The sequence below is a fragment of the Canis lupus genome, chromosome 25, assembly GCF_003254725.2.
Source record: "Canis lupus dingo isolate Sandy chromosome 25, ASM325472v2, whole genome shotgun sequence".
Taxonomy (NCBI): domain Eukaryota; kingdom Metazoa; phylum Chordata; class Mammalia; order Carnivora; family Canidae; genus Canis; species Canis lupus.
This window is the reverse complement of record NC_064267.1, coordinates 42,166,387-42,193,735: the sequence shown is the minus strand read 5'-3', so window position 1 is coordinate 42,193,735 and position 27,349 is coordinate 42,166,387. Positions and strand designations below refer to the sequence as shown.

Here is a 27,349-nt window from a genome sequence, read left to right as displayed (position 1 = left end):
AATGTTTTACTACATGTAGATCTTTTTTTTTTTTTAACATTTTACAGAATGCAATGTGCAAGGAGATTATTCCAACTAGTGAATTTATTAACAGTAAGTTGACAGCAAAAGCAAATAGGCAGCTTCAAGATCCTTTAGTAATCATGACAGGAAATATCCCAACGTGGCTTACTGAACTAGGAAAAACCTGGTAAGATGATCATTTCTGAACTGGTGGCTTTGGGAGTATGTTATTCTCATGTTGGTCTTTACATATTTTATTACAAAAACATAGTCTTTAGTGAACCTATTTAAATGTGTTTAAGTAACATTATCATATTTGATATCACCTTGCTTAATACTTAGTCTGTCTATCCAGAGGAGGCTAGCTGGGGCTGATAAAAGATTTCCGTGTGTGTGCATGTGTGTATGAAATAGGAAGGTATACAAGGATATTTGATGAGAGTATAATACTCTTGTCTTCATAAATTTGGACTCAAAAGGTAGAGTTGGTTGATTTTCTGAGCCTGTTTGGGTCCAAACTTAACATTCTCAGAGACCATAGGACTGTGCTGATCAATATGGTAGTTAGTAGCCACATATATCTGTTTACATTTACATCAATGAAAACTAGGTAAATTAGACATTAGTTTTTAGTCACATTAGCCACATCCTTATGTGGCTACTCACAGGAGACAAAACAGAATATTGGCATTATTACAGAAAGTGCTTTTAGCATCTCTTGTCAAGAACTTCCAAAATCCTACATCAAAATCCAAAATCCATCATCGGAGGTAGTAGGACCTATGTTACTGTAGTGTTCATTCTTTGGAAAACAGCATGGCCGTTTGGCAGGTTTGAGTGACTTAGGAATGCCAAAGCTGGGAGGAAAATCATAAAGTAGTAAAGCCATCATTATTTATGTCTATGTGGTACAGGAATGTGTTGGCAGTGTCGTGAATTGTATTTTAAAAGTAGGATTTGCTAGTCATGTTACACTTCCTGTAGGTCTTTGGGTAGATTAAAGAAGATCTTAAATAGACCTGGTTTAAAGTCTAGGATTTTAATAGTTGGATTTCATATTTCACAGCAAAAACTACTTAATGCTTTTTTACTTAATCACTTAGAAATTTAATGCTAGAATGATGACCATTCTTCAAAATTAGTTTGCCTAGACTGTTTTTATTGGTTTTATTGGTTATATTTTTAATTGCTATTCTTTCATAGCAAGAACGGTTTCTAATGTAGGGGTTTATATGGTTTAGATTCTAATTCAGATAATCTATGTCACATCTTTTTGCAGCCCATTTTTCTTCCCTTTTGATACCCGGCAAATGCTTTTTTACGTAACTGCATTTGATCGGGACCGAGCAATGCAAAGATTACTTGATACCAACCCAGAAATCAACCAGTCGGATTCTCAAGATAGCAGAGTTGCACCTAGATTGGATAGAAAAAAAGTAAGTTTCTCCCCCCAAATATTTAAAGATAAATCTCACTGAGTTTTCAACTAGGAACTAGTTGATGTGGTGCATGGGAGCAGGGCCTGGTGGTGCAGAGCTATAACTCAGTCCCAGGTATCTCTCATCTGGAGTAGCCATGGCTTCCTCTCAAGCTCTTGGAACCAGGATCTGTGTGATTCTTCTTCATCCTCACTTAAGAGTCCCTTTTTCCTAGTTCTGAAATAATTTCTACAGTTCTTTTATCAGTTGCCATAATGCTCATGCCAAGAAAGAGTCTTTACCTTCTCTCACCAAAGCTGTGTTTTCTTTTTAAATTAGGAACTCACTCTATAGTCTCCCTTATGCAGTGTAGGTAGCATTAACCAGATTCACTTTCTTCCTTCTCAAATCACTCCCATCAGAGATGAGCGAAACAAGATTCTGAATGAAATTCTTGGCTTGAGCCTCGTCACCCCCTGTGTTGCTGATGTCATCTTCCTGGGCTTCTCACCTTGGCACCATGTTGAGAGCTGTGACTGTACCTCTCTTGAGCCATTTCGGCAGGGACCCTGTCCTACATTTCTGACCTAGCACCCTTTTTTACTTAATGACATCTCTGTTTGTCTTCCTCTTTTGTGCCGAGGATTCTTACCTAAGGCTGTCTTTCCAAGACCAGTGTGAACCATTATTAATGACACTAAAATAGAGATTAGAAGGAATGAAGAGCATGGTAAAATATACGTGTATACTTTTTGTTTTGCAGAGCCTTGCTATTTCTATCTTTATTTATAGTGTTAGGAATGTGTCACCAGTGGTGTTGGCAGAATTTGGAAAAATGGCAGTACCCGTCTTGTCCCCATGAATCTTATTTGTAGATGTTTGTAGTTGTGCTTGTAGGATCCCTGCAGGTTGGAGCCAGGGTCTTTCAGCTCACCTGTCTCACCTGCCACCTCCATATCCATCTCTCCATTATGTATCTGTAAACATGCCCAGGGAGATTCCATGCAGCTGTAGCCCTGACTTGCATTGATGTCTGGCAAGGGTATAGATAGATAGCCTTTCTTCTCCACCCTGTGAATCCACCCTGTGAATTTTCTGAACCTGCCATGGGCTCAAGATAATACTCAGGCTTAACACTTAGCTTTGCTGCCCATGTTTGTAGCAATGCAGCTACTTCTTTCTTACCTTAACCTTTTCTGAGGCATGGTTTTAAAGGAACCGTCTTGGGGCACCTGACTGTCTCAGTCGGCTCAGTGCCTGTTGGCTGGGGTCATGATCTCAGGTTGTGGGATCAAGCCCCAAGTTAGGCTCCATGCCGGGCGTGGAACTTGCTTGAGATTCTCTCTCCTTCCCCTCCCTGCACTAGATTGCACAGGTTCACGTGTCTCGTCTCGTCTCTTCTCTTCTCTTCTCTTCTCTTCTCTTCTCTTCTCTTCTCTTCTCTTCTCTTCTCTTCTCTTCTCTCTCTTCTCTTCTCTTCTCTTCTCGTGCTTTCTCTGTCTCACACAAATAAGTGAATCTTAAAAGGAATCTTTTAACATTTATTTATTTGCACTCTGGGAAAATGTCACCTATTTATTAAAGTGTAATGTGAGCATAGTTTCCTCATGTACTTTGTTTTTTGGTTTTGTTTTTTGTTTTTTTTGTTTTTGTTTTTTTTTTAGCGTACTGTGAACAGAGAGGAGCTGCTGAAACAAGCGGAGTCTGTAATGCAGGATCTCGGTAGCTCACGGGCCATGTTAGAAATCCAGTATGAAAATGAGGTGAGCTTATGAGTGTGGACGGGTTTTGGCCTAATATGTACTTTCAATAAGACTTTGTTGGTCCTCTGAAACATTCAGAGACAATTGGGAAATTTATCTAGAAACTGGAGATTTGCTCTGTTTTGGATGATCTTGGAAAATCGAAGCTCTCCAGGTTCCAAAGCTAAAGTGTATAATAAAAGACAGGTGTTTTCCTTGTTTAAGAGCAAATGCTTGTAATTGTTAGGTTGATAAAGTAAAAGGATGTTTTAAGCATACCTTTCAAAATGTTTGAACTGCTTTTCAAAAGAAATCTCAGATAATAAACGCACACTTACAGCATTTACAATTCTAGTTGTATGAATGCGAATGTTTAAATGTATAGTTTGTAACCGTTGCCACATCAAGATGGAGAAAAAAAAATCCCATCACCTCGGACTGTTAAACTACTTTGTGCCCTACCCCCACCCAGAGGCAGCCATTGGTCTATTTTCTGTCCTGTAGTTTTGTCTTTTTAAAATGATGTGCAGGGTGGAATAGTAGTAGAGTTTGTAGTCATTTGTGTTATTCTTCTCCCGCACTTAGCATAATGCTTTTGAGATGCATCCATGTTGTTGCCTGTATCAATTTGTTTCCATTTATCAGTAATAGTAAGAGTCTGTTGTATGGATATTTCAGGAAATGTTTCATCACCAAATGATGCACACTTTAGTTTCCAGTTTTGACACTTATGAATAATGCTGCTGTGAACCTTTGTGTACAAGTCTTTGTATAGATATGTGTTTATTTCTCTTAGGTAAATTCTTCAGGGATGAATTGCAAACTTATTTTTAGTAAGATATGTTTTGACTTTATGAAAAACACCAAACTGTTTCCCAAGTAGCTTTGCCATTTCCCATTCCCAGCAGTGATGAAGCATGTGAGTTTCCATTGGGTCCCATGCTCACCAACCCTTGGGTCTTTTTAATTTGGGGTTGGGGGTGGCTTAAAGTGGTATCATACTATGTTGTATTTGCATTTTTCTGATGATTAATAATAGTTTCATTTCTATTTGTTTCACTGGCCATTCATATATCTTCTCTGGAGGAGTGTCTACTTTTCCAGTGTTGGGTTTTATGATTGAGTTCTTTTATTACTCTGGATACAAGGTCTCTTTGAGATGAGTGCAAACATTTTCTTCCACTCTGTGGTTTATCTTTCAGTTTCCTCATGAAATGTCTTTGGAAGAGCAGAAGTTTTTAATTTTGTTGAAGTCCAGTTATCAATTTTTATTTTTTGGTTTGTGCTTTTTTATCCCAGGAAATTCTCCCTCACCCTTGGTTTTCAGAGATTTTCTCCCATGTGTTTTTATAGTTTCAGCTCTCATACTTTGGTCTATGGTCCATTTTTAGTTAATTTTTAGATATAGTGTAAGAGGTTAAGGTTCTTTTTCTTTCTTCCTAAATATAGGCTATTTCTTTTATCCAGCACCCTTTGTTTGAAAAGGCATATACTTGTCCCATATTGAATGACCTTGGCACCTATTTGAAAACAGTCGATTATGAATATTTGGATCTATTCCTGGGTTTTGTGTTCTTTGCTACTCTATACTCATGATTACTAGATCTTTATAGTTAATTGTGAAGTCAGGTAATGAGTCCTCCAATTTTGCTTTACTTTGTCAGAGTTGTTGTGGTTATTCTCAGGCCCGGGTTTTCCATGTAAATTTTAGAATCAGCTTGTAAGTGTCCACAGAAGACCTCACTGGACATTGATTGGGATTGTGTTGAACTTTGATCAGTTTGAGAGAAAATTGACATGTGTTGTGTCTAGTCTTAGACTTCTTAAACATCATGTAGACTTCCATTTGTTTAGGTATTTTTATTTCTCTCAGTATCACTTCATTAAGTTAAATCTAGAGGTCTTTCATGCACATACTTTCTTAAATTTTTCCCTACATGTTTTGTGTTTTGTTATGATGTGTAAAATGATACTATACTTATATTCCAGTTGCTGTTATTTTGTAGAAATACAGGTGATTTTTGTATCTTGACCTTATTTTCTGTGATGTTCATAAATATTAGTTCTAATAACTTTTTAATAGATCATTTAAGATTATTGCAGAGCCCGGGTTTGAGAAACTTCTGTAAAGGGCCAGATAGTAAATATTCAGTCTTCATCAAAAGCACTCCATTTTTGCCTTTGTACAAGCATGAAAGTGGCCATAGACAAAACCTAATACACATGAGCCTGGCCGTGTGCCAACAAAATTTTATTGTCAATGAAATTTGAAGTTCATATAATTTTCACATGTGGTGAGTTGATATTCAGGATTTTTCAACCATTGAAATTGTAAGAACCACTCTTAGCTTGCAGATTGTATAAAAACAGGAAGTGAGCCAGAGCATAGTTCACTAACCTATGTTGTTAGACAATTGGTGTGGGTGTGGGTTGTGGGGGAAAAAAAGAAACAGCTTGGCTTCCTTTCTAACTTTTGTCATCTATTTCTTTTGAGGCACTTTTAAACAGCCACAACAGTTCATCAAAAATATTCAAATAATGGTTTTCTTTGTATTTGAACCATGAAATATTGAGTCTCTTGTGGATACCTTCCTCCCTCTTTTCCCTAAATATTTTTAAGACAAAACTTAAGAATGTTTGGACTTTTGAAACTCCTACCTAAAATTCCCAAACCTTCTATTATACTGATTATTTATTTATAATAGCCAATCCCTCTGCCTCTCAGTTTTTTCGTCTATAAAATGTGAGTTAAAGTACAACCTCAAACAATCTGCAATATTACGTATAGTTATCCAAGGAATTTTAATTATGATTGATTTTTTTTTTTGTTCATTTTCTTAAGCATTTTCATCTTCTCATTAAGACTTTTGAAAAGTTACTTGGGAGTATTTAGTCATCAAAATTAAAACTTGAAGTAGTTATGACCTGGGAAGTAGAATACAGTGTGCTAGGGATCTAGTTTATGGCGAGAGTTCCTATAGCCAAAGGACTACAGTGTAGTTGTGGGGTACGTCGTAGGACAAAGGTATAAATTAATGTGGCTGAAGAGCGGTATGGGTGTCAAGTGAACAAGGCTTTCAGACAGGTCCTACTGTCTTGGAGTGTGTGGGCAGGACCATAGAGTTAGACCTTGATGGAAGAGAGTGGGAGGATTAGGGGCCCAAAGGTTGTGGCTTGAGCAAAGGATTGGGCTTGGTGGTGAGTGGCAGAAGGGAGTGACTGCTCTGGAAGTGGTGGGAAAGAGGGAGGTGGAGTGGAGGCCTTGACTGCTAGGATAAGCAATTGGGATGGTCTTTTGAATCCACACTGATCATGCCTCTTGCTCAGAGGATAACCATGTTTTAGATGTTTACGTGCTTCTATTTCCTCTTCTAAAACTGCAAGACCTCTGCTCCAGCTGACTTCTTTTACTGAGTTTAACTTTGCTTCTTATATTTTACTCCAACATACTTTTTTCTTGCCAGGACTGTCTGTCTTTCCCTCTTGCATCTTTCATGGCTCTGCTCAGATTTGCATCTCATGTGCAACCTAAACAAATTCAGAATAGCATCACATTGAGTGTTTGAAGGATCATCGGGATTCAGTCACTGATACAGAAATCCTAATTTTACAGTTTTTATTGCTGGATCCTACTTACTGATTATGGAAAAGAATCCAGGAGTTGATTTCATTGGGGGAATAAGGGTTGTGAGGAGTGTACTGACTTTTTATATACAAAGGACCTCAGGTCATAAATCAGATTTAGCCATACAAGTCTGCAGGTGGTCATTAGGAAGACTTCAGACTAGCTCTAGAAGAATCCTAACTCAAAATGCCAAATCAAAAGGGGACCCATCTAGAACAGGGGTGATTGCTATGCCAGGGAAGTCCCAAACCAGTCTTTGGGCTCAGAGAGTCTTTAAGCCCCAGCATCAGCTGGGGATATAAATGACCACCCTCTGGGATGGTGAAGGGTTAGGAGTGTGGACTGTGGAGCCTGGCGCCAACAGTCACTGACCATAAAGCTGGGCAGATGATGTAACATTCTCAGTGATGGCCTCAACGGGGCCATAAGGAATGGGCCTTTCTCATCATGGTGTTATAATGATTAACAGCAGAGCACGGTCATGTGAAAGCACTAGTATGTTAGCTTTTGAAAGAAAAAGACTTTTTGAAGTTTTGAGGTCCAGCAAGTTGTCAAAACGTGTATTTCTAAAGCTTTATAATTTTCTTTCCTTTAAAAACAAATGGAGCAAAACCAGTGTACCTACCACCTTTCTAGTGGAGTGGCTGAGTAGAACAGATACCTGGCTGGGTGGATTGCCAGAGCAGCTTTGACCTACTCATAACCACCCTCACAGAGATTTGCTGTGGTGATGTGTTTACAGTGATACCCGTGCCGCTTAATATTTTAAGTCTGTTTTACCTTTGGAAATATTAGTCCCTTCTTTGGATGAGGGAATTAGACTGATGTGATTTGTGATTTGTGTTTGGCCTAGTGGTAATTACCCTAAAGGGAGAAGAAAATTAAGTGGCTCTAAGGCACCATCTGGTGGAAATCAGTTATTACTGCAGCTTTTCTTTTCTCTTGGTAGCTCTTTCCCTCCTTTCCTCTCCTCCAGTACCCAGGATTCAGTGGAGAACAGGGTACACAAAAATTCCTACCATCACACAGCAATTTTTAAAAATTTATTTTTAGTTTATTTTTATTTTTTTAGTGTGAAGAGGTTAGTGTACATGTACTTATGCATATATGTATGTTAGGCTGCATGATGAAGAAAAATAAAACAAAATAAGATGGATCAAAGCGGGGAGGAGATAGGTAATGTAAGAGAACATTTGAGCCGAGGCAAGTCATTACCATTTAGGGAAGGGAGTTTCTAAGAAAAGAGCAGAGAAGCAAAACCTCTGAGGCAGAGTCCTGGCCCTTTCCAGAATGACTGGCTAGAGGTAGGAGTCAAGCTATAGGAGGGGTCACAAAGGACTGCAGGCCATGTGAGAACTTGAGCTTCTGCTTTGAGTGAGATGGTTATCCTCTCAGCACTGAGGCTGGACTCTGAAATGCCGCAAGCGCTGGTATAGAGACCAAGCGGGAGGTTTTAGCAATAAATAGACCAGATAAGGGATGATGATGCTGGTAACCAGTATGGAATATATTTTGAAGGGGGGCTTGTTTATGATTACTTGGACTGTGTGGAGTAAAAAAGAAGAAAAGCCAGGGTTTTGTTGGAGCCCTGGGTGAATGCAGATGCCATTTACTGCTATGAAATACTTAGAAAGGGACGGGCGTGGGCCCAGGTGTTATCACAGCCAACCTGATAACATCACGGTTTGCAGAGTTTGATCAAAATGTTCGTTGGATTGCATCTAATCTGTTGAGCTATTGGGATACTTTTTAAAGGTAACTATTATAATGATAATGCCCATTATTTGCAAATAATCTCCACGTGAACTCTGGTTCTCTTGCTCAGGACTATGGTTTGATGTGCCTGTAAACTATGATATTAACTGGTCATTAGCTGCATATCTAATTTATGGTCCGAGCTGGTAGGACTTGGATAGAACAGGAAGGAATAACTATGCTATGAAAACAGACACAGGCTCTGTCCCGCGGAGGAGGGGTTTTCGTTTGAGGCTGTACCATCACTTTGAAGCTGGTTTTAAAAATACCAGCGGCCAGGCTCTAAACCAGACCTATCAAGCAAGACTCCTCAGGACACACTCAACCATCTCCATGCATACATGCTGATATAGCTCGCAGGAGTTTCCAGGGCACTGTGTGGCATGAGAAACACTGACAAATTCTCCGAGGCTAAGTTAGCCTGGTGGGTGCCAGCGTGGGTCTGACCTTCCCTTATTCCTGTATTCCTCAACAAACCCCTGTTAAAAGCCTGTTGTGTGTCCGGACACTAAAGAGAGTACAAAGGTGAATTAAAGCTACCCTTCAGTGAGAGATGCAAGCACATAATAAAATTACGGCTATGTGATGTGAAAAGTACTTAGCTGAAAATAGGAGTCTAAAGAAAAAGGAGCAGAGCAACTGGCAGAAAAGGAGGCGTCTCCTGAAGAGATGACATTTGAGTTGGTTTCAGGCTAACAGCTCACCCAAAGAAGAAGATCTATGCTGGGACAAAGCCATCTTTTACTCCCTGGGGGTGAGAGCACTACAACAGTACTGAACCATACAGTGAAAACGTGAGGGTCCTAGGGAGTAATAAAGGGTGGCTTTCTTGTTCTAGGTGACCGATCCTGAAGGAATATAGTCAGGACAGTCTGGGAAATGATGCATGAAATAAACTGTTGCTGTTAGTTATCCACACTGCAGAAAGGTTGGCCTGTGGAAAAAAAAAAAAAAGCAGCAAAAGTTCTGGAAATTTGAAATTGTTCTACTTCTTTTCTCCTGTAGGTTGGTACAGGTCTTGGGCCTACACTGGAGTTTTATGCACTTGTATCTCAGGAACTTCAGAGAGCTGACTTGGGTCTCTGGAGAGGTGAAGAAGTGACTCTCAGCAATCCAAAAGGTAATATTCATTTGTAAGTCAGTTTGTGTTTTTCAGATCAGGAAAAAGGACCTTTATAATTTATTAAATAGATATAATTTCTTTCTCCCCCCCCCCCCTTTTTTTTTAAAGATTTTAATTATTTATTCATGAGAGACAGAGAGAGAGGCAGAGTCACAGGCAGAGGGAGAAGCAGGCTCCATGCAGGGAGCCTGATGTGTGGGACTTGATCCCGGGACTCCAGGTTCATGCCCTGGGCCAAAGGCAGGCTCTAAACTGCTGAGCCACCCAGGGATCCCCCTAAATAGATACAATTTCTAGTAGAAGGCCATGCTCTCTGACCTTTAATTCCTTTTAGCCTTTGTTTTCTCTTTTATCAAATTAGAGCCTTCCGCTCTAGGGGGCTTCATCCCATGAAGCTGTCTGTCTGATTTTGAGAATTCTGAATTTCTTAAATGTTCTTAGTTTACCACATTTTGTTTTGTCTTGCTTTGTTTTGTTTTGGGAAATAGCATCTAAAGTTTTATGACTTGATCATTTTATAGGAAGCCAAGAAGGGACCAAGTATATTCAAAACCTCCAGGGCCTGTTTGCACTTCCCTTTGGTAGGACAGCTAAGCCAGCCCATATCGCAAAGGTTAAAATGAAGTTTCGCTTCTTAGGAAAATTAATGGCCAAGGCTATCATGGATTTCAGATTGGTAAGTTTAAGATTATTTGGTTGTCTACAACTTTTTTGTATTTGTATAGTTTTCTATAAAACTATATGAATCCCCTGTACTTTATTTTTAAAATAGTACTTCACAGACTTTAATGTGTATATGAATTTAACAGGTTCTATTTAAAAAATTAATTCTGAGATTCAGGGATGAGGCCCAAGAATCCACGGTCTTCATTGTCGTCTTTCTTTTTTTCTTTTCTTTTCCTTTTTTGTTTGCTGCTTTTCTCAGTAAGGATTTCACATTTTCATACGAACTCCCCAGGTGATGCCAAATTGCTGTTATGAACCATTGCTTTAGTAACGAGGGTTTAGAGAATCAGGCAACGTGAAGGGTGGTTTTAAAGTATGTTACTAGATTTTTAAATTCATTTAGGAAAGCCTGAGCTTTCTGCAGCTCAACTGCGGTAAGTTGTCATTGGAATGCTAGAGTGAAAATAACCTGTGAACTAAGTATTCACAGAGCTTTGACTGTTTCTAGCCTTTTCTTCATTTCTTCTTCTCACATTGTCTGAGATACTTGGTCAGTCTGTAGAAGACATTGTCTTTCATTCAGTGTCAAGTTTCCAACCTGACGTTTTTGCTGTGCCTGCAGAATGGGTGGTTAATGAGTTATCTTAAAAGTTACAAGTTTTCAGTTTCAGGTGGTTCTTGTTTTTAACCTCTTTCAAATGTTTAGTAATACAGACTACGGTGGAATTTCAATTACTTGGCCCCAAATAGAGTAAGATTCCTATAAACATGTCTCAGTTTGGAGGCCTTTATGGAGAATATATGTCCAACATTAAAGATAACCTTTTCAAGGTCTGCTTAAATAGGATTCTTCAGTAAACTAAAATTCTCACAGTATCAGGGCCCCAAATTGGGTTTAAATGGGAATAGTTGCGTATAATGAAAAAAAACAGTTACAAAACATGTTTTTTTGGAGAGGGGGGTTTGGATTACTTAACCTTTATAACGATCTCTTAAAATGTCAGTTATAGAACTGAGACAATTCTAGAAGCTTAGCGTGACGGTTAGACTATTTTGTGTTTTCTTTTGCAGGTGGACCTTCCCCTTGGTTTACCCTTTTATAAGTGGATGCTAAGGCAAGAAACTTCACTGACATCGCATGATTTGTTTGACATTGACCCAGTTGTAGCCAGATCAGTGTATCACCTAGAAGACATTGTCAGACAGAAGAAAAGACTTGAGCAAGATAAATCCCAGGTAAGCTTAGAAGATGAGGGAATGGTCAAGTGGATCAGTTTCTTAATATTGCAAGATGAGGTCTTTGTTAAGTGGTTTATATTTGACCAATTACTGTTTTATATTAATGTTTTAGTTTAGAAGAGTTTAATTTTCTTTTTTTTTACTAGAATAACTGAAACGATTTCACTTGGGTAAGTTGACCTGTAATAACAGCTTGATTAACTAATAAAATATACTCCTGACTTGAACCCATAAGGCTCATATTTATTAAATTTTAGATGGGCATTATGTATCTGGGCAGATACTGGATCATACTTAATTTTTTTTAGTAAGCATTGGAATCAATAAAAATTATTCTCAGGACACATTCTTTCCAGAAAGGTGGCTTAACTTAGGAGCAGTCCATCATTTGTTTATAGAACAATCTTAGGAAAATAGTTTTAAAAGTCATGGTGGGTGTACACACACAGTGGGTGTACTATTTCTTGGTAACACCTGTTGAGGCTTTTTTATTACAGTATTAACAGATTAAAAATTATTTGACCCAGTCGGAGATTAATAGTAGTTCCGTGTCAGACATTAGAGGAGGACAAGGTTTTATTTAAAAAGCAGTGGCATAGATTTAATGAGCTATATTTGGGCAGGCAACATGAACCAATGTTAAATTAATTCTGATTTTATAAATTATGTAAAATAAGAATAGAGGAGATTCTGTAGGGAAAGTGTCCCATCTCCTGATACACTGGAGACTGGAGAAGAGTTGTACAGAGATGGGGGTTTTAGAATGCCTTGTTACTGGAGAAGAAGATTTCTCTGTAAGGGAATTAATTTTATCTTCCTTATTAATTGGTGATTTTTGGAAAAATAAGTTTGTTTATTAAAATAGTGAAATTGGCATTTAAAAGAGGCCAAGTTAGTACATCTTTAGAAGATCTATTGAAGATCTATTGTTTTAGGATTTTTAGAATCAATTTTATGCCTAGCAGCTTTGAAAATTTTAAAAACCAATGCAATCTTAATTTGAAATCATCTCTTAGGTAAATAATGGCCCCAAAAAAGGAAGGAAAGAAAGAGTAAAATTCATGACACTGTTCCAAGTGCCACATATGTATCTTAATTCATTTAATTCACAGCACCCCTCAGAGACTTAGATATTTCTGTTAGTCATCTTTTTGCTCGTGAGAAACCCAGGGGAGATACAGGTGGAGTAACCTGCCAAGGTCACATATCTAGAATGTGGGAGGGGAGCAGAATTCACATGCAGGCTGTTTGTTCTGGATCCTTCACTCTTAGAGATTTTGCAATATTCCATCCGTTCTTTTCCTCAACTCTTTTTTGAGATTTATTCTAATCTTTATTTTTGTTGTTGTCAATTTAAAAATCTAAAAATGCATACCATAGAAACCACATTCCAGAAACTGCTTTACTGTATTAACCAGTTTTCACCCAGCACATGGGGAATGGTGGTATTCTGGAGCACCTCACCGCATCGTTTATAAAGTATACAGATGGAACAAACTTGATAGTTTAAATTCTTAACAGATACATGGAAAATGGCCTAAAGCTTATTAGTTTTCAATTTAATATAAGGTCTGAAGAAATAAATAGCAAATTCCTTTTAAACATCTGGGGGACACTATATTCTAGATTCCTATCAACGATAGCATTTTATAATGTAAACCTTTATAAATAAGATGTTTCTTAAGTAGCTGTAGGAGAAGAGACTGTGCCTGAGCATAGCAGTGATAGCAGTGACCACCGTGGTCTGTGCAAGAGGTAGGGGGCAATTTTGAGTGCTTTGCAGCCCAGCCGGAGAACATTCAAGAGATGGTGATGATTACCACCTAGTCTTTATAAATGTAAAATGAAAGGCCTCCCTTCTGGTGTTTTCCAATCATTCACTTGAGGTGGAAAAGACCTCAACGGGGCTTTTACACAGAAGAGGACAGATTAGGATTGTTCCTTAATATTACTGCTGTTACCTCTTCTGCATCTGAATTATCTGGAATCCTAAATGGCTTTCATTTCCTTTTTAAAAATTACTAATTTAAAATCAAAACTCCCTCGTTTTTTGTTTTGTTGTTTTTAGTTTAATTGACTAATTTCTTTCACCTGGACTGTTGAGCCATTAGGAATTTCATATTCGGGGGTATCTCCAATTTGGAAAGCGATTTCGCTGCTTTTTCCTATACCAGATACCTTAATTTTCGGGTACCATTTGTAGTTTTGCATGTTGTTCTTAGATTTCTAATCTAAGAGTATGTATCTATTTATATAAGCCTTTAGTATTCTTAAGCATTTAACAAAGTGACTAATAATTGCTTTTATATTCAGAGTATGACTTGAGGAACCTTTTTCATTGCAGCATTATTAGGTGGATACAGATCTGTTATGCTACTCCTGATGGGATTGAATAAGGAATCTCCAGGGTGTTCTTTAGACTTTGTAGGGAACAAAAGTTAATTACTGTTCCTTAGATAGTGCATTATTTGTATTTATGGTTTTCTAACTAAGGAATTAACTAATCAACTAATATTATTAATTATATAGCAATTAACTATGTATATAATTGGATTCATTGAGATTAATATAGAATTTAGGAAAAGCTTTTCTGGCTCTATAGGCACTCTTAAATTGACCATCACATAAGTGATGATCACTTTCTGTGAAATCTGATTTGAAATAGGGTCAAATTGACAGACATCTCATGTTGAAGGAACACTTCCTGATCTTGTTTGTGCCTATATAAAAATAATTGGATTCTTAAGTATTTAAGATTATTTCCTTTGTGATATGTGACTTGTTCACTTGTAGATGATGATACAAAAAGAAACACTGTAAGAGCGGAAGGAACTCATAAAATGTATTTGCATAGCTTTTGTTTTATAAACACAGAACCAACTGAATGACTGTGCCTGACATCCCTTCCTCCCCCCTTTTTTTAGACCAAAGAGAGTCTACAATATGCATTAGAAACCCTGACTATGAATGGCTGCTCAGTTGAAGATCTAGGATTGGATTTCACGCTGCCAGGGTTTCCCAACATTGAACTGAAGAAAGGAGGAAAGGATATACCAGTTACCATCCACAATTTAGAGGAGTATCTAAGAGTACGTAACCGGGGCACCTTTCAGGGAGGGAAGGGGAAGGCCGGTGTGGGAACTCAAGACTTCCTGTTGGCACTATTCCTGGGGAGAGAAAGCACCTGTCCTAGGAAGCTGCCTCTCCTGCTCAGCTGAGAGTCTTGAGACACATAATGGCTGTGTCCCATCCAATTCTTTAGACCTTAGCTTCCATCTGCTTTTGAGAGAACAGGTCAGATAGTTCACAAAATCTCATATGACCTCAAATTTGCTGTCTTCATTTAAAAGAAATCAGTAAAAAGGAGCTATTGCTTGTGTTCTCACTAAGCTGCATTTTGTCTATCAGAGTTGCTAACTTGATAGAATTCACACAACACACACACACATGTTTGTTGGGTGTAGTGAGGACTTTCAGATAATTTGTGATTCTTGACTATTTTTGGAAAGTTTTCTTTTGGTTCATTTCTGACCTCAAGTGGAAAGAGCATTGTGTTCAAGATAGAATACCATCTACACCCAGACTTAGGTTTTCCAGCAGCCTTCAGTGGGATTTTATATAGAAATGATGGCTCTGGTTTCTTTACCTGGTAGAGAAAGAGCATAGATAGCAGAGGTTTCCAACATTTCTGTGACTGATCCACACTTCCTTTAATATTCAGAGGACTGTGTGCTCATACTACCTGCTTTTCCTCACATTGAGAAAGCAGACCTTTTAGCCAACTGGTAAATGATGAGTTAACATCCAGATTAAGGTTCTCTGAAAATAATTTGTAATAACACTTATGTTTTGGTTTTCATTTTTATCTGAATATGTCCTTATTTCTTGAACCCGGTGGGTTAGCCAAAGTCGTTGATGGCTAGATTATGTTGGACCAATAACAGATGCTTTCTGTTACTTTTCAATTTCATGTGACTGCATTTCCGTAGTTGGCCTTTTTGTAAATGAGGGTGCACTGCAGAAGGGTTGGCTTCTAAGAACTTTGTCAGGATTTAGATCTAAAAATTTCACATTAAAAATCAGAATACTTAACAGTTGGTAATTGTGAATCTTGAAACATGAGCTTCTTAATAACATTTTTTCCTCTTGGGAAACTCTTATCTGCTTCTCATCTGGTATTCTGTGCCATCGGGATTTTGCGTAAATGAATTTTAAAAACACGCTAAATATAAATGTCCAGCGGTTTGTTGTTGTTGTCTTATGTTTTCTTATTGACCAGGCCCCTGGTTAGAATTGACCTGAGAGGTCTCTGTAGTTTTCTGGGAGCTATTTTAGAGACTTGTAACTTGTATTTTGTTTTTCGTTGTTGTTTTGTTTTTAAGTGATCGGGAAGGATGTTTCACTGTACTTTGCCACATATTGGATAAGAAGGAGATATGAAATCTTCTCATGGTTTCTAAAAGATCTTTCTTTTTGCAGCTGGTTATATTCTGGGCACTAAATGAAGGCGTTTCCAGGCAATTTGATTCCTTCAGAGATGGATTTGAATCCGTCTTCCCACTTAGTCATCTTCAGTACTTCTACCCGGAAGAAGTGAGTAGCTTGTGTCTAAAAGAAATGGTCATTGCTCCTTGTGTGTCTCTGTAGTTATCTAGTGAGCTGTCCCCAAGCCATATAGCCAAGGATTGTTGCAAACAGGAAAACTTGGGGGAAGGGGGAGGAGGTTTGGGAAATAAAGACCATTTCCTGAGCAGAGAAGAGTATTAAATACTAATTATAAATAACATGTTATATAAATATTAAATACAGTTTAGCTGTTAGGGTGTGGGGTTGGTGTTGATTGGTGAGCAGACAGCCTCCTGTCACATGACCCTGCATGCTGGCCAGCAGGGGATGTGCTGCAGGTGTCTGCGGTACTGTCGCTGGCATGGGGGGCCCTGAGTCCACAGTAGTGGCAGGGACAGGGAGGAGGCACACTTTCTTTTTCTTTTTCTTTTTTTTTAAGATTTTATTTATTCATGAGAGACAGGAGGAGAGAGAGAGAGAGAGAGGCAGAGACACAGGCAGAGGGAGACGCAGGCCCCATGCAGGGAGCCCGATATGAGGCTCAATCCCAGGACTCCAGGATCACAACCTGGGCTGAAGGCAGGCGCCAAACTGCTGAGCCATCCAGGGATCCCCCACTTTTTTTTCTAACCTAAACTTCCTGGATTAGGTGAGACATTGCTTAATGTTTGGAGGCAGGCCTTGAAGTTTTAACAGAGTTTTTGCAAATGCCTTTGAGAAGGGGGAACATGAGTTTAAGTGCAGTCCTCCAGCCATCTTAAGTGCAGCAAGAATCTGAACAACCATTCCCTAGTGGTGAGATGGCATGGAAAGGGACAGTTTGGAATCCCTTTTGTTTATTATTTGAGTGGTAACTAGAATACACACTTATTATTGGCTGAATCCAGATATCTCTGAGTGACTCAGCATTTTAATCTTCATTGTAATTTTTATGTCCACTCCAGTTTGCTACTTATTGAAGCAGGTCGTGTATGGGATACTGGCAGGCACTGAGTGTCACCTGGTATTGAAAGCAGCAGGTGTTGCTCCTGGAATTGAATTCTGGTTCCCAGCACTTAACCGTCTGACCTTATCTAGGTGGTTGTATCTGATTAGACGGCGGCCTCATCCATAAAATTGAGATGATCTCTGCCTTACTGAACAGGATGCATAAAGTACCTGACAGTGAGGGACACGAGGTAGATACTAAATTCTATAAGCCCTGAATTGGATTTTCTCAAAGTATGCAGTCGTTGCAAAGATGGGCAGTTATCAGAGAAACGATGGTTTAACTGGAAACTGATGTTAGATCGTCCAAGGAGACACAAGCCCTTCTTGCTTTCTAATGTTCCCCTGTAACAGCTAGTTTGGTCCCTGTGCCGCCACAGCTAGCCATCTGGCAACTGTCTGTGTCTCAGAGAGAAAGCTGCCCATTTGCTGTGTCTGTTTAGCTTCTCCCGCTTCTCTCTCCAGCTTATTCTGTGTCTTCGCTTCTATTATTGTATACCCCCATATTTCTAGAAAATGGGATTTATGGAATCTCCCTGGATAGAAGTAGATTATCAAGGTAAAGCCTCTAGAGGCATGAGAAGAGTTAGGAAAACTTAAACCAAGGGTTTGTCTCAGGGACATTTTTGTCTGTGATAAAAGGCTCTCTTGGACCCAGTCCTGCAAATGGGCAGTGTACCTATTAATGCAAATGAAGAGAAGATTGATTTTTATAAATATAGTAGAGGAGCACTTTATATATATATATTAAAAAAAAAAGAAGTCCTAAGCAGACTTTTTTGATGCTAAAAAGGATATTCTTATTTGGTACACATAGGCCTATATCCTATTGGCATAATGCAAAACTACATGCCCTGTGAGTTGTCACTCAGTTACGCAGCCGTGTCTTAGTAACTTGTTACTGTTGTATAAACACACAGCTGGATCAGCTCTTGTGCGGCAGTAAAGCAGACACGTGGGATGCGAAGACACTGATGGAGTGCTGCAGGCCGGACCACGGTTATACTCATGACAGGTAAGTAGTAGGTCTGCTGGCTTTTCATTTTATAGCTAAGAATGTGGCAGTGTGTGTGTATATGCACACATTATAAACATTTTAAAATTTGTTTACCTATTAAATTTAAAATTTAAAAATTTGGAATCCCTGGATGGCGCAGCGGTTTAGCGCCTGCCTTTGGCTCGGGGCGCGATCCTGGAGACCGGGGATCAAATCCCACATCGGGCTTCCGGTGCATGGAGCCTGCTTCTCCCTCTGCCTATGTCTCTGCCTGCCTCTCTCTCTTTCTCTCTCTCTCTCTCTCTCTGTGTGTGTGTGTGTGTGTGTGACTATCGTAAATAAATAAAAAATTAAAAAAAATAAAATAAAATAATTTATTTGGGAGAAAGAGTGAGCATAAGCATGAGTGAGGGGCATAGGGACAGAGGGAGAAGCAGGCCCCCCCCCCCCCCCCCCCCCCCCGAGCAGGAAGCCCAACATGGGGCTTGATCCCAGGACCTATGCCCAAGGCAGGTGCTTATTAAACCCACTGAGCCACCCAGGCACCCTAAATTTATCTACCTATTTTAAAGGAGTCTTTCTGATATTTAGGCCACATTTCTGTTAAGACCTTAGGATCCAAAGATTGCTTTTATCAAGCATTTTTGCAAAAATAGACAGGGAGTGGGGGGGGGCGGGATGGAGGGAGAACACAGATTTCACCCCGTTACCCATTTTTCTGTATAGTGAAAGGGAGATGTCTGTATAATCCCCTACAAGTCTTATTTGTTAGTACAGTAACCATTCCATTTGAATTCGCACTGTGACAACAGAAACAAATTTGATTTCAGAGTGCGTTGTAATGTGAATTCATAGGTAGTCATTTAAATTTGGTGGTTTGTAGCTTATTGTGAGAGTCTGCCTTGTGTGGTGTTCAAAACTGTATTTGAATATGAGAAATAATTGTGGTTATTTATTTCTGTTGTAGTCGGGCTGTGAAGTTCTTGTTTGAGATTCTCAGTAGTTTTGATAATGAGCAGCAGAGGTTGTTTCTCCAGTTTGTGACAGGTAGCCCAAGATTGCCTGTTGGAGGTGGGTATGCCTTTGTTCTGTAGGGGGGCGTGCGGGCGGGAGTGTCCGACAGGCAGACACTTGGTACTCTGTATTGGATTCATAGTGCCTCGTAGTCATTCTGATACCGTAATGCTTCTGAATTTTCAGTTTGCTGATACATGAGAGCTATCGCCACCAGGGAATTCACAGGGATTGTCTTAAAACACATTGAAGTGGGTTAGTTAACGAACACGTGATGTTAGTTTTCTAGATAAAATTCAGATCCTCAGGCCATGTGTCCATTACGGGCTCCTAGATGAGAATACCTTATAAAGTCTACTTTCCCAGAAGTGAGTCAGTCCTAATAGGAGTTGAGTGGGTCCTCTGAAAAGTCAGAAAGCCTAAGGAACCGTTTGCCTCCGCATTAAACCCCAGGGTTCTTTGTGGTAAATACAGCAGATAGCAGATTCCATACACTAAAACGTTTACGGACTGTGGAGGTTTAGCTGCCAAGCCAGTAAGAGCACCCCGTGCGTGCGGCACAGCAGAGCAGTGTGTTTCCTGAGAGAAGGGCGTGTTCATGACGCCAGACTGATTCTTGTCCCCTGGTTAAGAAAGAGAACGTTCTCCGCCTTGGCTGTATGCATCCTGTAAACATACTGAGCTCCTTGGTCTTTCTTCCTTCCCCTTTCATCAGGCTTCCGGAGTCTGAATCCACCTCTGACAATTGTCCGGAAGACCTTCGAGTCCACGGAGAACCCCGACGACTTCTTGCCCTCTGTAATGACTTGTGTGAACTACCTTAAGTTGCCGGACTACTCGAGCATTGACATCATGCGTGAGAAACTGTTGATTGCAGCGAGAGAAGGGCAGCAGTCATTCCATCTTTCCTGATCACAACGAGAACTACAGTGTCTGCCTGTTACAGCAAAAGAAAAAAATCATGATTTCTTTTCTAAATGTATCACCTGAGTCAAGGAAACATGTTACGCCTTCTTGTTGTAGGAAAAACGGCTTGCAGATTATACAAGAGACACTTGGTTGATATTCATTAATGGCCCCATGGACTTAAAAGTGATCAGGCCCTAAAACGTTGTTGTGATGAGGTTTCTTTAGCAAGTTCTTGTTTAAATTATCATTTATTTGATGAGTGAAGTTTTTAACTTGCTTTGCTGTGTGAAATTTAAAAAAAAAAGGGATGTTTTTCCAGGCTGAAACAATAAATGTCGCTGTGCAGTTTAATTCTGGGCTGTGTGTATCCATCGAGCTAAGTCTGCAGTTTTGTTTCCTCCAAAGACAACTCTTGTACATACGTACAGAAATTCAAGCTCCCGTGTTTTCGACCAGTTCGGTTTCGTAGGTTAGCTCTGTGTGCTCTTCACTCGCCTCTGATCTCCTCCCTGATTCGTGTCCTGTGTGCAGTCTACACGGTTTTTTGTTTTGTTTTTTTTGTTTTTGTTTGTTTTTGTTTTTGTATACAGCACTCACGGTGGTTCCGTTTTCATTAGCCACGGGCTTCTGTCGTTCCATGTTCTCTCTCAAATGAAGATATAATTTGAAAATCCATTGAACTGAAATATACTGTCAATAGAATTCAGCCTCTGTTGCTTGGTAGACTCTTCTCGTAGGTTAGTTCTAATAGAGCCGTCGGGTATTGCTGGCCGTTGCCCAGTGACGCACTAGGACCGTTCACGCGGTGATTCTGGCGACCACAGCAGCCTCTGGACTGGAGGCCAGGAGAGCTCATTCCTCTCTCTTGTGTAGGTTATAAAAAAGTCTACGGCTTGGACTGGCCGGTGTTTAATATCCTATGACCAGAGCGTTCTGCGTCGATGTAAGGTTTTAAACAAAATTAGCCGTTTTCATCCCCTGTTGGAGTAAAAGGATTTTTTTTTCCTCCCTCGTCCTTGTTTTAAGTTCTTGTTCCTAGTCTGCTCCCTCCCACTCTCCCCTTCCCTTCCTCCTCCCAGGCCTGACTTGGGCCAGACAGTTCAGACTTTGTCTCCGCACCGATGAAAGCACCTGTACGCAATGCTCTGTCCGGCTGTTTTATGTGCTGGTTTCTCAGATCTGCAATAATCCATCAGGTTCATGTTTTTACCTGAAAATAAATAAAAGTTTGCCTCACCTTTTTTGTTTTTAGTTCTGTGCCGTATGCATAACTTGCCATCGCGTAGATGTAGATCTCCGTGCAAGCAAATGGTCACGTCGCCGTGATTTGCATCACGGCTGATTTTGCCATTCAAAGAATTTATAATAGCGACTTGAAGAACATAAAATGTGGAAAGAAAATGGGAGGAGAGTCCTTCCTTCCTTCCTTCCTAAGGTTCAAAGTTAAGACTGTTGCATCAATTTGAGAGAATTTCCATAATGCATCTTTTTGGAAATGAGACATGAGCTAATTGTGTTTTTTGGTTTTTGTTTTGTTTTTTTTTAATTGAACTTTGAGAAATCAATTCTTTTGTTTTACAGACTGTTCCAAAATAGTACCTAATTGGTGTAGAAATCCCTTTGTTTCCCATCCCTCTGCGGAAGAGCGGCAGAGCGGCTTGTTTTATTTAGATGATTTTGTCATTTTACACTTCAATGGCCTTATAAGGAGCATCCCCCATCCCCCTCCTCACGGAGAACGTGGGCAGTGATTCCCCCCTCTGTCGGAGGAGCTCAGGGGGCTCGGGGGCGCCTCCCCCGATCCTTGGAGAGGCTCTGGCAAGTGGGCAGCTTCACCGTGAAACCCAAGAAAAGGGAGTTGTGTTTCTGCGGTTCCGACACAGCATAGGAGCCGAGCAGTGTAATCAAGTGACTTTTGTGTTACGGGATGAGTGGATTTGTTTAAACTGTTCTGATAACTTTTTTACAGACTAAGCACAAAGATTTTTGTGTGAACATAGCATTTTGTTCCTCATTTTTTTTAAGGGTTCTATTGTTAAAATTTAGACATGTATAAACAAAGCAATGTTTCATACTAAAAATACCTGTATCTGACATTTTATTCATATTGTGGCCCTGGCCGATTTGGCCTCGTTCATTTTCCACATGAACCAGTATGTTTGATGGTTTTGAATCCAACTGGAGGTTGATTGTTTCAAAGTCAGTAGTTCACCTGTCTAAGTGCTTTTTAGCCGTTAGCTTACTCCTCAGTGTACGGGACCCTTTGTTAATTAGGGGGCAAGTAGACTCTTGCCATTTTAAAGCAATCTCTCTCTGCAGAGGCCTTAATCTTGCATCGTTAGGGAAGAAAGTATGTACTTCATTTGCTACTCCAGTTTTGCCTTAAAATTTTTTTGCTTAGTAATCCGACCAACAAGCACTGATTTCTGAGTATGCTTTACACCTAGACGGTTGGGTAGCAACTGAGCTTTTGCTGTCCTTTAATTTTTCCTGAGATGGAGTCAGACATTAGTCACCACTAACACCGTGTGGCGGTGTCATTTAGACGGTTACTGCTCCGATCTGCTTTGTATAGGAGAACATTTTTTTAACTACTTCACTCTAAGAAGGAAGGAAGAGGTAGTTCAATGTAATCCCCTCCTCCCAGCCCCTCCAGAAAGTGAATTGTGAGTTCTAGGTCTGATCAGGAACAGACCTGGAGAGAGTTCCAGATGCCTTAGCCCAACCCAGCAGAAAACGTTCACACAGCCACTCACTGTAAGGATATGGACTTCTCTCTTCCTGTGCTTCGGCTCTGGTTCCTGTGTTTGTAGTGACAGAGAACTTTCTTTGACTTAAGCATTCTAGAAAGAAGGTCATTTCCCTGAAGCCCCTCTTACCTGCCATTAGGCTGTTCCCAGTACTTGGGGTACAGGACTGAGGAGGTGTGGGGCAGCTGACTGACCATGACCAGCCCCCTCCTGGTCCGGAGTGCCAGCCCCGGGGTGTCCTGTGCAGAGAGGCCAGGAGGCTGAGGGAGAGGCTCTCCACCCCCCAACCCCCCACCCCCGTCTGCTTCCCAGAAATTAGATCCAACTCTTGATTTAACACCGTAAGGATTATGGCCAGCGAACTGTGAGTGTGTCTTCCCTCTGGTGGGTTCATCAGCTGTTGAGGCTACGCTCCCGATTCCTGTCAGTGCTTATGAACTCAGGATATGGGAATGTCCCTGATATTCCAGGAAAGGTAACTGAGAAGGGAGACTTGCAGGGGAGAGGCGTAACCATGCATTCAAAAACCCAATCCTCGTGTGGGATTCTGGATGCCATCGTTCCTTCTCCATTGGCAAAGATTTACTTCCTTTATCTTAGGCTTTGGTTTTTCGACCCATTTTATTTTCCCTACTGTAACGAGAACGTTCATTGTTTGGAAATGTCATGCTCTGTATTTCTAATTCTCGGAAATGCTTTTGTATGAGTCTTAGGTGTGACATTGCAGTAGTTGGCATACCCAGTAAAGGATAACCTAGTGACAAATCACTGAAAATGGCTTCCTCTGTGACCTCAAAAGAAAAATCCAGACAAAATATAGCATTTATATTTATAGAAAACGGAGGATTGGCTGTTTTCCAAGAACTTCAAGTTAATGCAAGAAAAGTTCTTAACTCTGAAGACTTGTTCCGCATAAAGGAGACATTCTTTACTAATGGAAGAGGTGGTTTTATTTTTACAACAAGCCTACTCATATTACCAAACCTATAACCAATTGCTGATCTCCTGTGTAAAGCATTTTTTTCTCTTATCTGAAACAGTGATTTATATGAACTGTTGGAATAATGGAACCTCAAACTACAGATGTGTATGTAAAATTGCATAAATGCACTGACTTCCTTCTCCCTGAATATATTTTTAATAAACAGCATTATCCTACATGGTCAGTTTTATTAAATCATGCACAACTAGAGGGTTCTTCTGAGAAGCGGCATGCTTGTATGGGTGGCTCTTGGAAAGCTTCCTGTGGTGGTAAGTCTCGCAGTAATTTAGCCTGCTCTGGAGGCAGAGAGAGGAGAAAGACAAATCTGTTCCAGAGCGATGACCCTAATACTTGCTTGTTGGTGCTGAGAGTTAGCACTTGTCAGATCCTCCTACACAGAGGGAAGCGGTGCCTTTGGGAGCGGGAGATTCCTGACAGTGTGCAAACACAACAGAACCTCCTGGTTGGAACACCACTGAAGTCACTGTTTTTGGCTTTCATGACTGGCTGCCTCGCCCTTGATAAATGTCCGGATCAGTCTTATTTCACCAAAGCAGAATAGAATCGATTTAGGATAGCAAAGGAGATGGATCTTTTTTTTTCCTTTGTTTTTAAGACCAATGGCCAAATTGGTGGTAGTGGTGGTGGGGGTTGTTATTCTCAAGAGAACAAACAGTTGAGTGAAGTAGATACATAATATGCCCCTACACAACACGCCTGTATATGCGCACACGCGCATATACATTCTATATCGTCTTGGTCTACCTGCCCCAGGATAAAACCACATTTTCACCTGTAAAGGTGCTACTGAGTAGGAGCCTGGCACGTAGGGAAAGCGTGTGACCAACGCCGAGCTGTCTGTCTTGCAGATTCTGGCGGGGGCGAGGAATGTCGTCTGGTAGCATCACATCTTTGGTTGCTGTAACTCCATGAGTTGATGTTGGTAGGTTAATGGGTTAAATAGAAGTTTTAAGTCTTAACAGTAGTTGTTGGGTCAGTGTTCAGTGGAAAGCCCACGGTGTCCCTTCAGACCCACAGTGCTCTCGTGTGAGGGTGGGGGTGCAATTCTCACAACTTGCCTGCTTCCCGAAGCCCCCACATCCCTTCTCATCCTCAGCCTCGTAACCTCCCCACCACCCGGCCCACGTTCCCTTTCTCCCACCTCTGTGCAGAGGGCCGAAGGTGGTGCTGGGGCCTGAAGGGCTGCTCTGTGCCAGGCACCGTGGGGGGAGCAGGCCCCAGAAACCCCCAAACGCATGTTTGGTCCCCAAGAATCCACCTTGGTACATAAGGCAACCTTGACAGACACGTAAGACGTTTGAACCTCAAATACCCTGTTGTGGCTTCAAGACCCAGGCTCACTTACGTGGTTGCTCTCTCCCCGGGAATTCCAGAACAGGTTCTAATATCCTCTAGGTTACTGTCATACATGGACACGTTCCCTAGGACACCACGTTACGAATTTTTATTTTATTAAAAAAATTCATACTAAACATTATGTGGGCTGGAAACAGGATGCTAAAGGGACAGGTCAGTGTTGACAGTGCTTAATGTTCCATAGCAAGGAAGCGGTGGTTTGAAATCATTGTCTAGAGTTAACAGTGATGAAGGGAAGGCCTAATGCACTCCGTTGGGTGTTCGCTTCCCAATATGAAGGAATTTGGGCCTTTGTTAAGACCAGTTCTTTTTAAAAAAAAAAAAAAAAAAAAGACTAGTTCTTCCAGCCAGCTCTCCTCTCCCAAAACGAGTCCTGACACCACTTTGTGGGACAGAATGTAAAGCTCTTAGAATCCACGCTCAGCCCCTGGCATCACAAGAATTCGCACAGAGCTGTGTAAAGGGCTTGGTGAGAAGGAGGCTGTGGAACCAAGAGCCCCAACCCTCCTCCAAGGGAGAGTCATGACCCTGAACGCACAGCCTGGTCTCAGCAGTTGTCCAATCAGCTCAGTCATCTAAGGTCATGTTTTAATGTCTATATTCTCACAAGCGTGGGTGTGATTCCTTGAATCGTCTTCCAGAGTCTCTCGACAAAGGCATCATAGGCATTTGGGTTGGCAAGACTTTCTCTAGGGGAGGAGGTGTTGCAAAGCACTCGGCCTGGCTCCTGGCTCCTGGCTCCAAATGTCAGTAGCTGTCTAGACATCGTGACAGGTCAGAATGCCCTCTAACTCGTCCAGAGATCCCAAATACTGGGGTGTGGTTCTCCCGGCTGAGAAACAGTGACTATGTGTCGCAACTTTGGGGAAGCATTCAGATTTTATATTCAGCAGAAAATTGTAACAAATCAAAACTTTCGTGGAGCTTACAAGCAGGCACAAGATAGGGATCCAAAGAGGAAAAAAATTACTGGGTCGGAAAAAGCCACAATTGTGTCCCTCCCCTTTCCCCACACACACTACGGATCTCTTTCCCTCCTTGCATTACTGTGAGGACATCACCTTCCTTAGTGTTCTGGCATCAGGCTTGAATGAGAGCTTCCACACTATTGGAAAGAGGATTTCTTCTTTTTTCTTTAAAATACAAGCTAACCTTAAGAGAACTTAAAATTCCGGAAATGTCATTACAATTGTCCCTTTTCCAAATTAAAAACGGCCTCAACTAAATTCGTTGAGAAAAGTTCAGTAGTTCCAACTGGTATTGGAGGATGATAAGTAAACATCCAAGAACTACTAACTCAAAAAATGTTGGTCTCTTAGCATTATGGCTGATGGGGTGGGCAAAACATTAGCTTGCTTTTCTCCATGGACAATTTTGTGCTGTAGGAGATTCGTTTGCTCCCTTTGTCCTCATGTATAACATCCCAGATGGATGGAGAGAAGATGAAATCCATTTCCTCCCAAAACATTAAATGGTGTTTTGACAAATAGAAGTAAAAACTTGGGACTTCTGTGGTCTTTCTCTCCAGCCTACCATTTTTCTTACCCATCTCACAATAACCATGGGAATGGGTGGGAGTGGGATGGGGAAACTCTTCAATCACTGGTCAGTTTGACATTCATCACAAAGTGAATGAATTTAAAGAGAGAGGAGGTGGTGGTGGGGTGTACATGCTTTTTTTTTTAACTTTTTTTTTTTTTTTAACTATTGTTTTCTCTTTACAGGGAGATTTTCGCTAGGCTCTCATGGTCAATGAAGCATACTACAAACACTGTGGTGTGATGTGTTCGGGGATCACATCTTACCATCTGCAGGAGATGCCATCCCTCCAGGCTTCCCACCTCTGGTGCCTGGCATGCAAATAGTCACTGAAGGAATGAGGAGTTCTACATTTGTTTCTTTCCTCTTTGCCAGCTAGGTAGATGCATCATCTTTGACTTCAAGAACTTGAAGGCCCAAGTAGAAAGCAAAATGGAACCAAAACAATTATATATACAGTTAAGTGCTAAACTATGTGCATTTGTAAAAATCCAAAGAAGAGTTAGGGTCAACAGTCAGAATTACACCCACTCACAAAAACCTACCTCTTCACATCATCACCGCCACCACCAAGAGCAGTAACCACCAGGCCTATCACCAAGGCAATGCTTTCTTCTCTGCCAAAGCGTGCTGTTGGCACAGTCCAGTTGTATTTTT

General features: G+C 40.6%; 1 protein-coding gene across 26 annotated transcripts in view; it reads left to right on the top strand.

The window, feature by feature from the left end:
- Positions 1-20,395, top strand: part of TRIP12 (thyroid hormone receptor interactor 12) — a 147,086-nt gene extending 126,691 nt beyond the window's left edge. For 25 of the 26 annotated variants that reach the window (XM_049101348.1, XM_049101357.1, XM_049101355.1 and 22 more), the window contains 11 exons: positions 48-190; positions 1,283-1,439; positions 3,086-3,184; positions 9,549-9,663; positions 10,188-10,342; positions 11,404-11,568; positions 14,496-14,660; positions 16,051-16,164; positions 18,045-18,139; positions 19,089-19,192; positions 19,851-20,395. In XM_049101348.1, the coding sequence (XP_048957305.1) occupies positions 48-190; positions 1,283-1,439; positions 3,086-3,184; positions 9,549-9,663; positions 10,188-10,342; positions 11,404-11,568; positions 14,496-14,660; positions 16,051-16,164; positions 18,045-18,139; positions 19,089-19,192; positions 19,851-20,047 (1,509 nt within the window). In that variant the 3' untranslated portion in view covers positions 20,048-20,395. The remainder of the gene's footprint in view (positions 1-47; positions 191-1,282; positions 1,440-3,085; positions 3,185-9,548; positions 9,664-10,187; positions 10,343-11,403; positions 11,569-14,495; positions 14,661-16,050; positions 16,165-18,044; positions 18,140-19,088; positions 19,193-19,850) is intronic. The other variant, XM_049101353.1, reaches the window with a different exon arrangement.
- Positions 20,396-27,349: the final 6,954 nt, after the last annotated feature.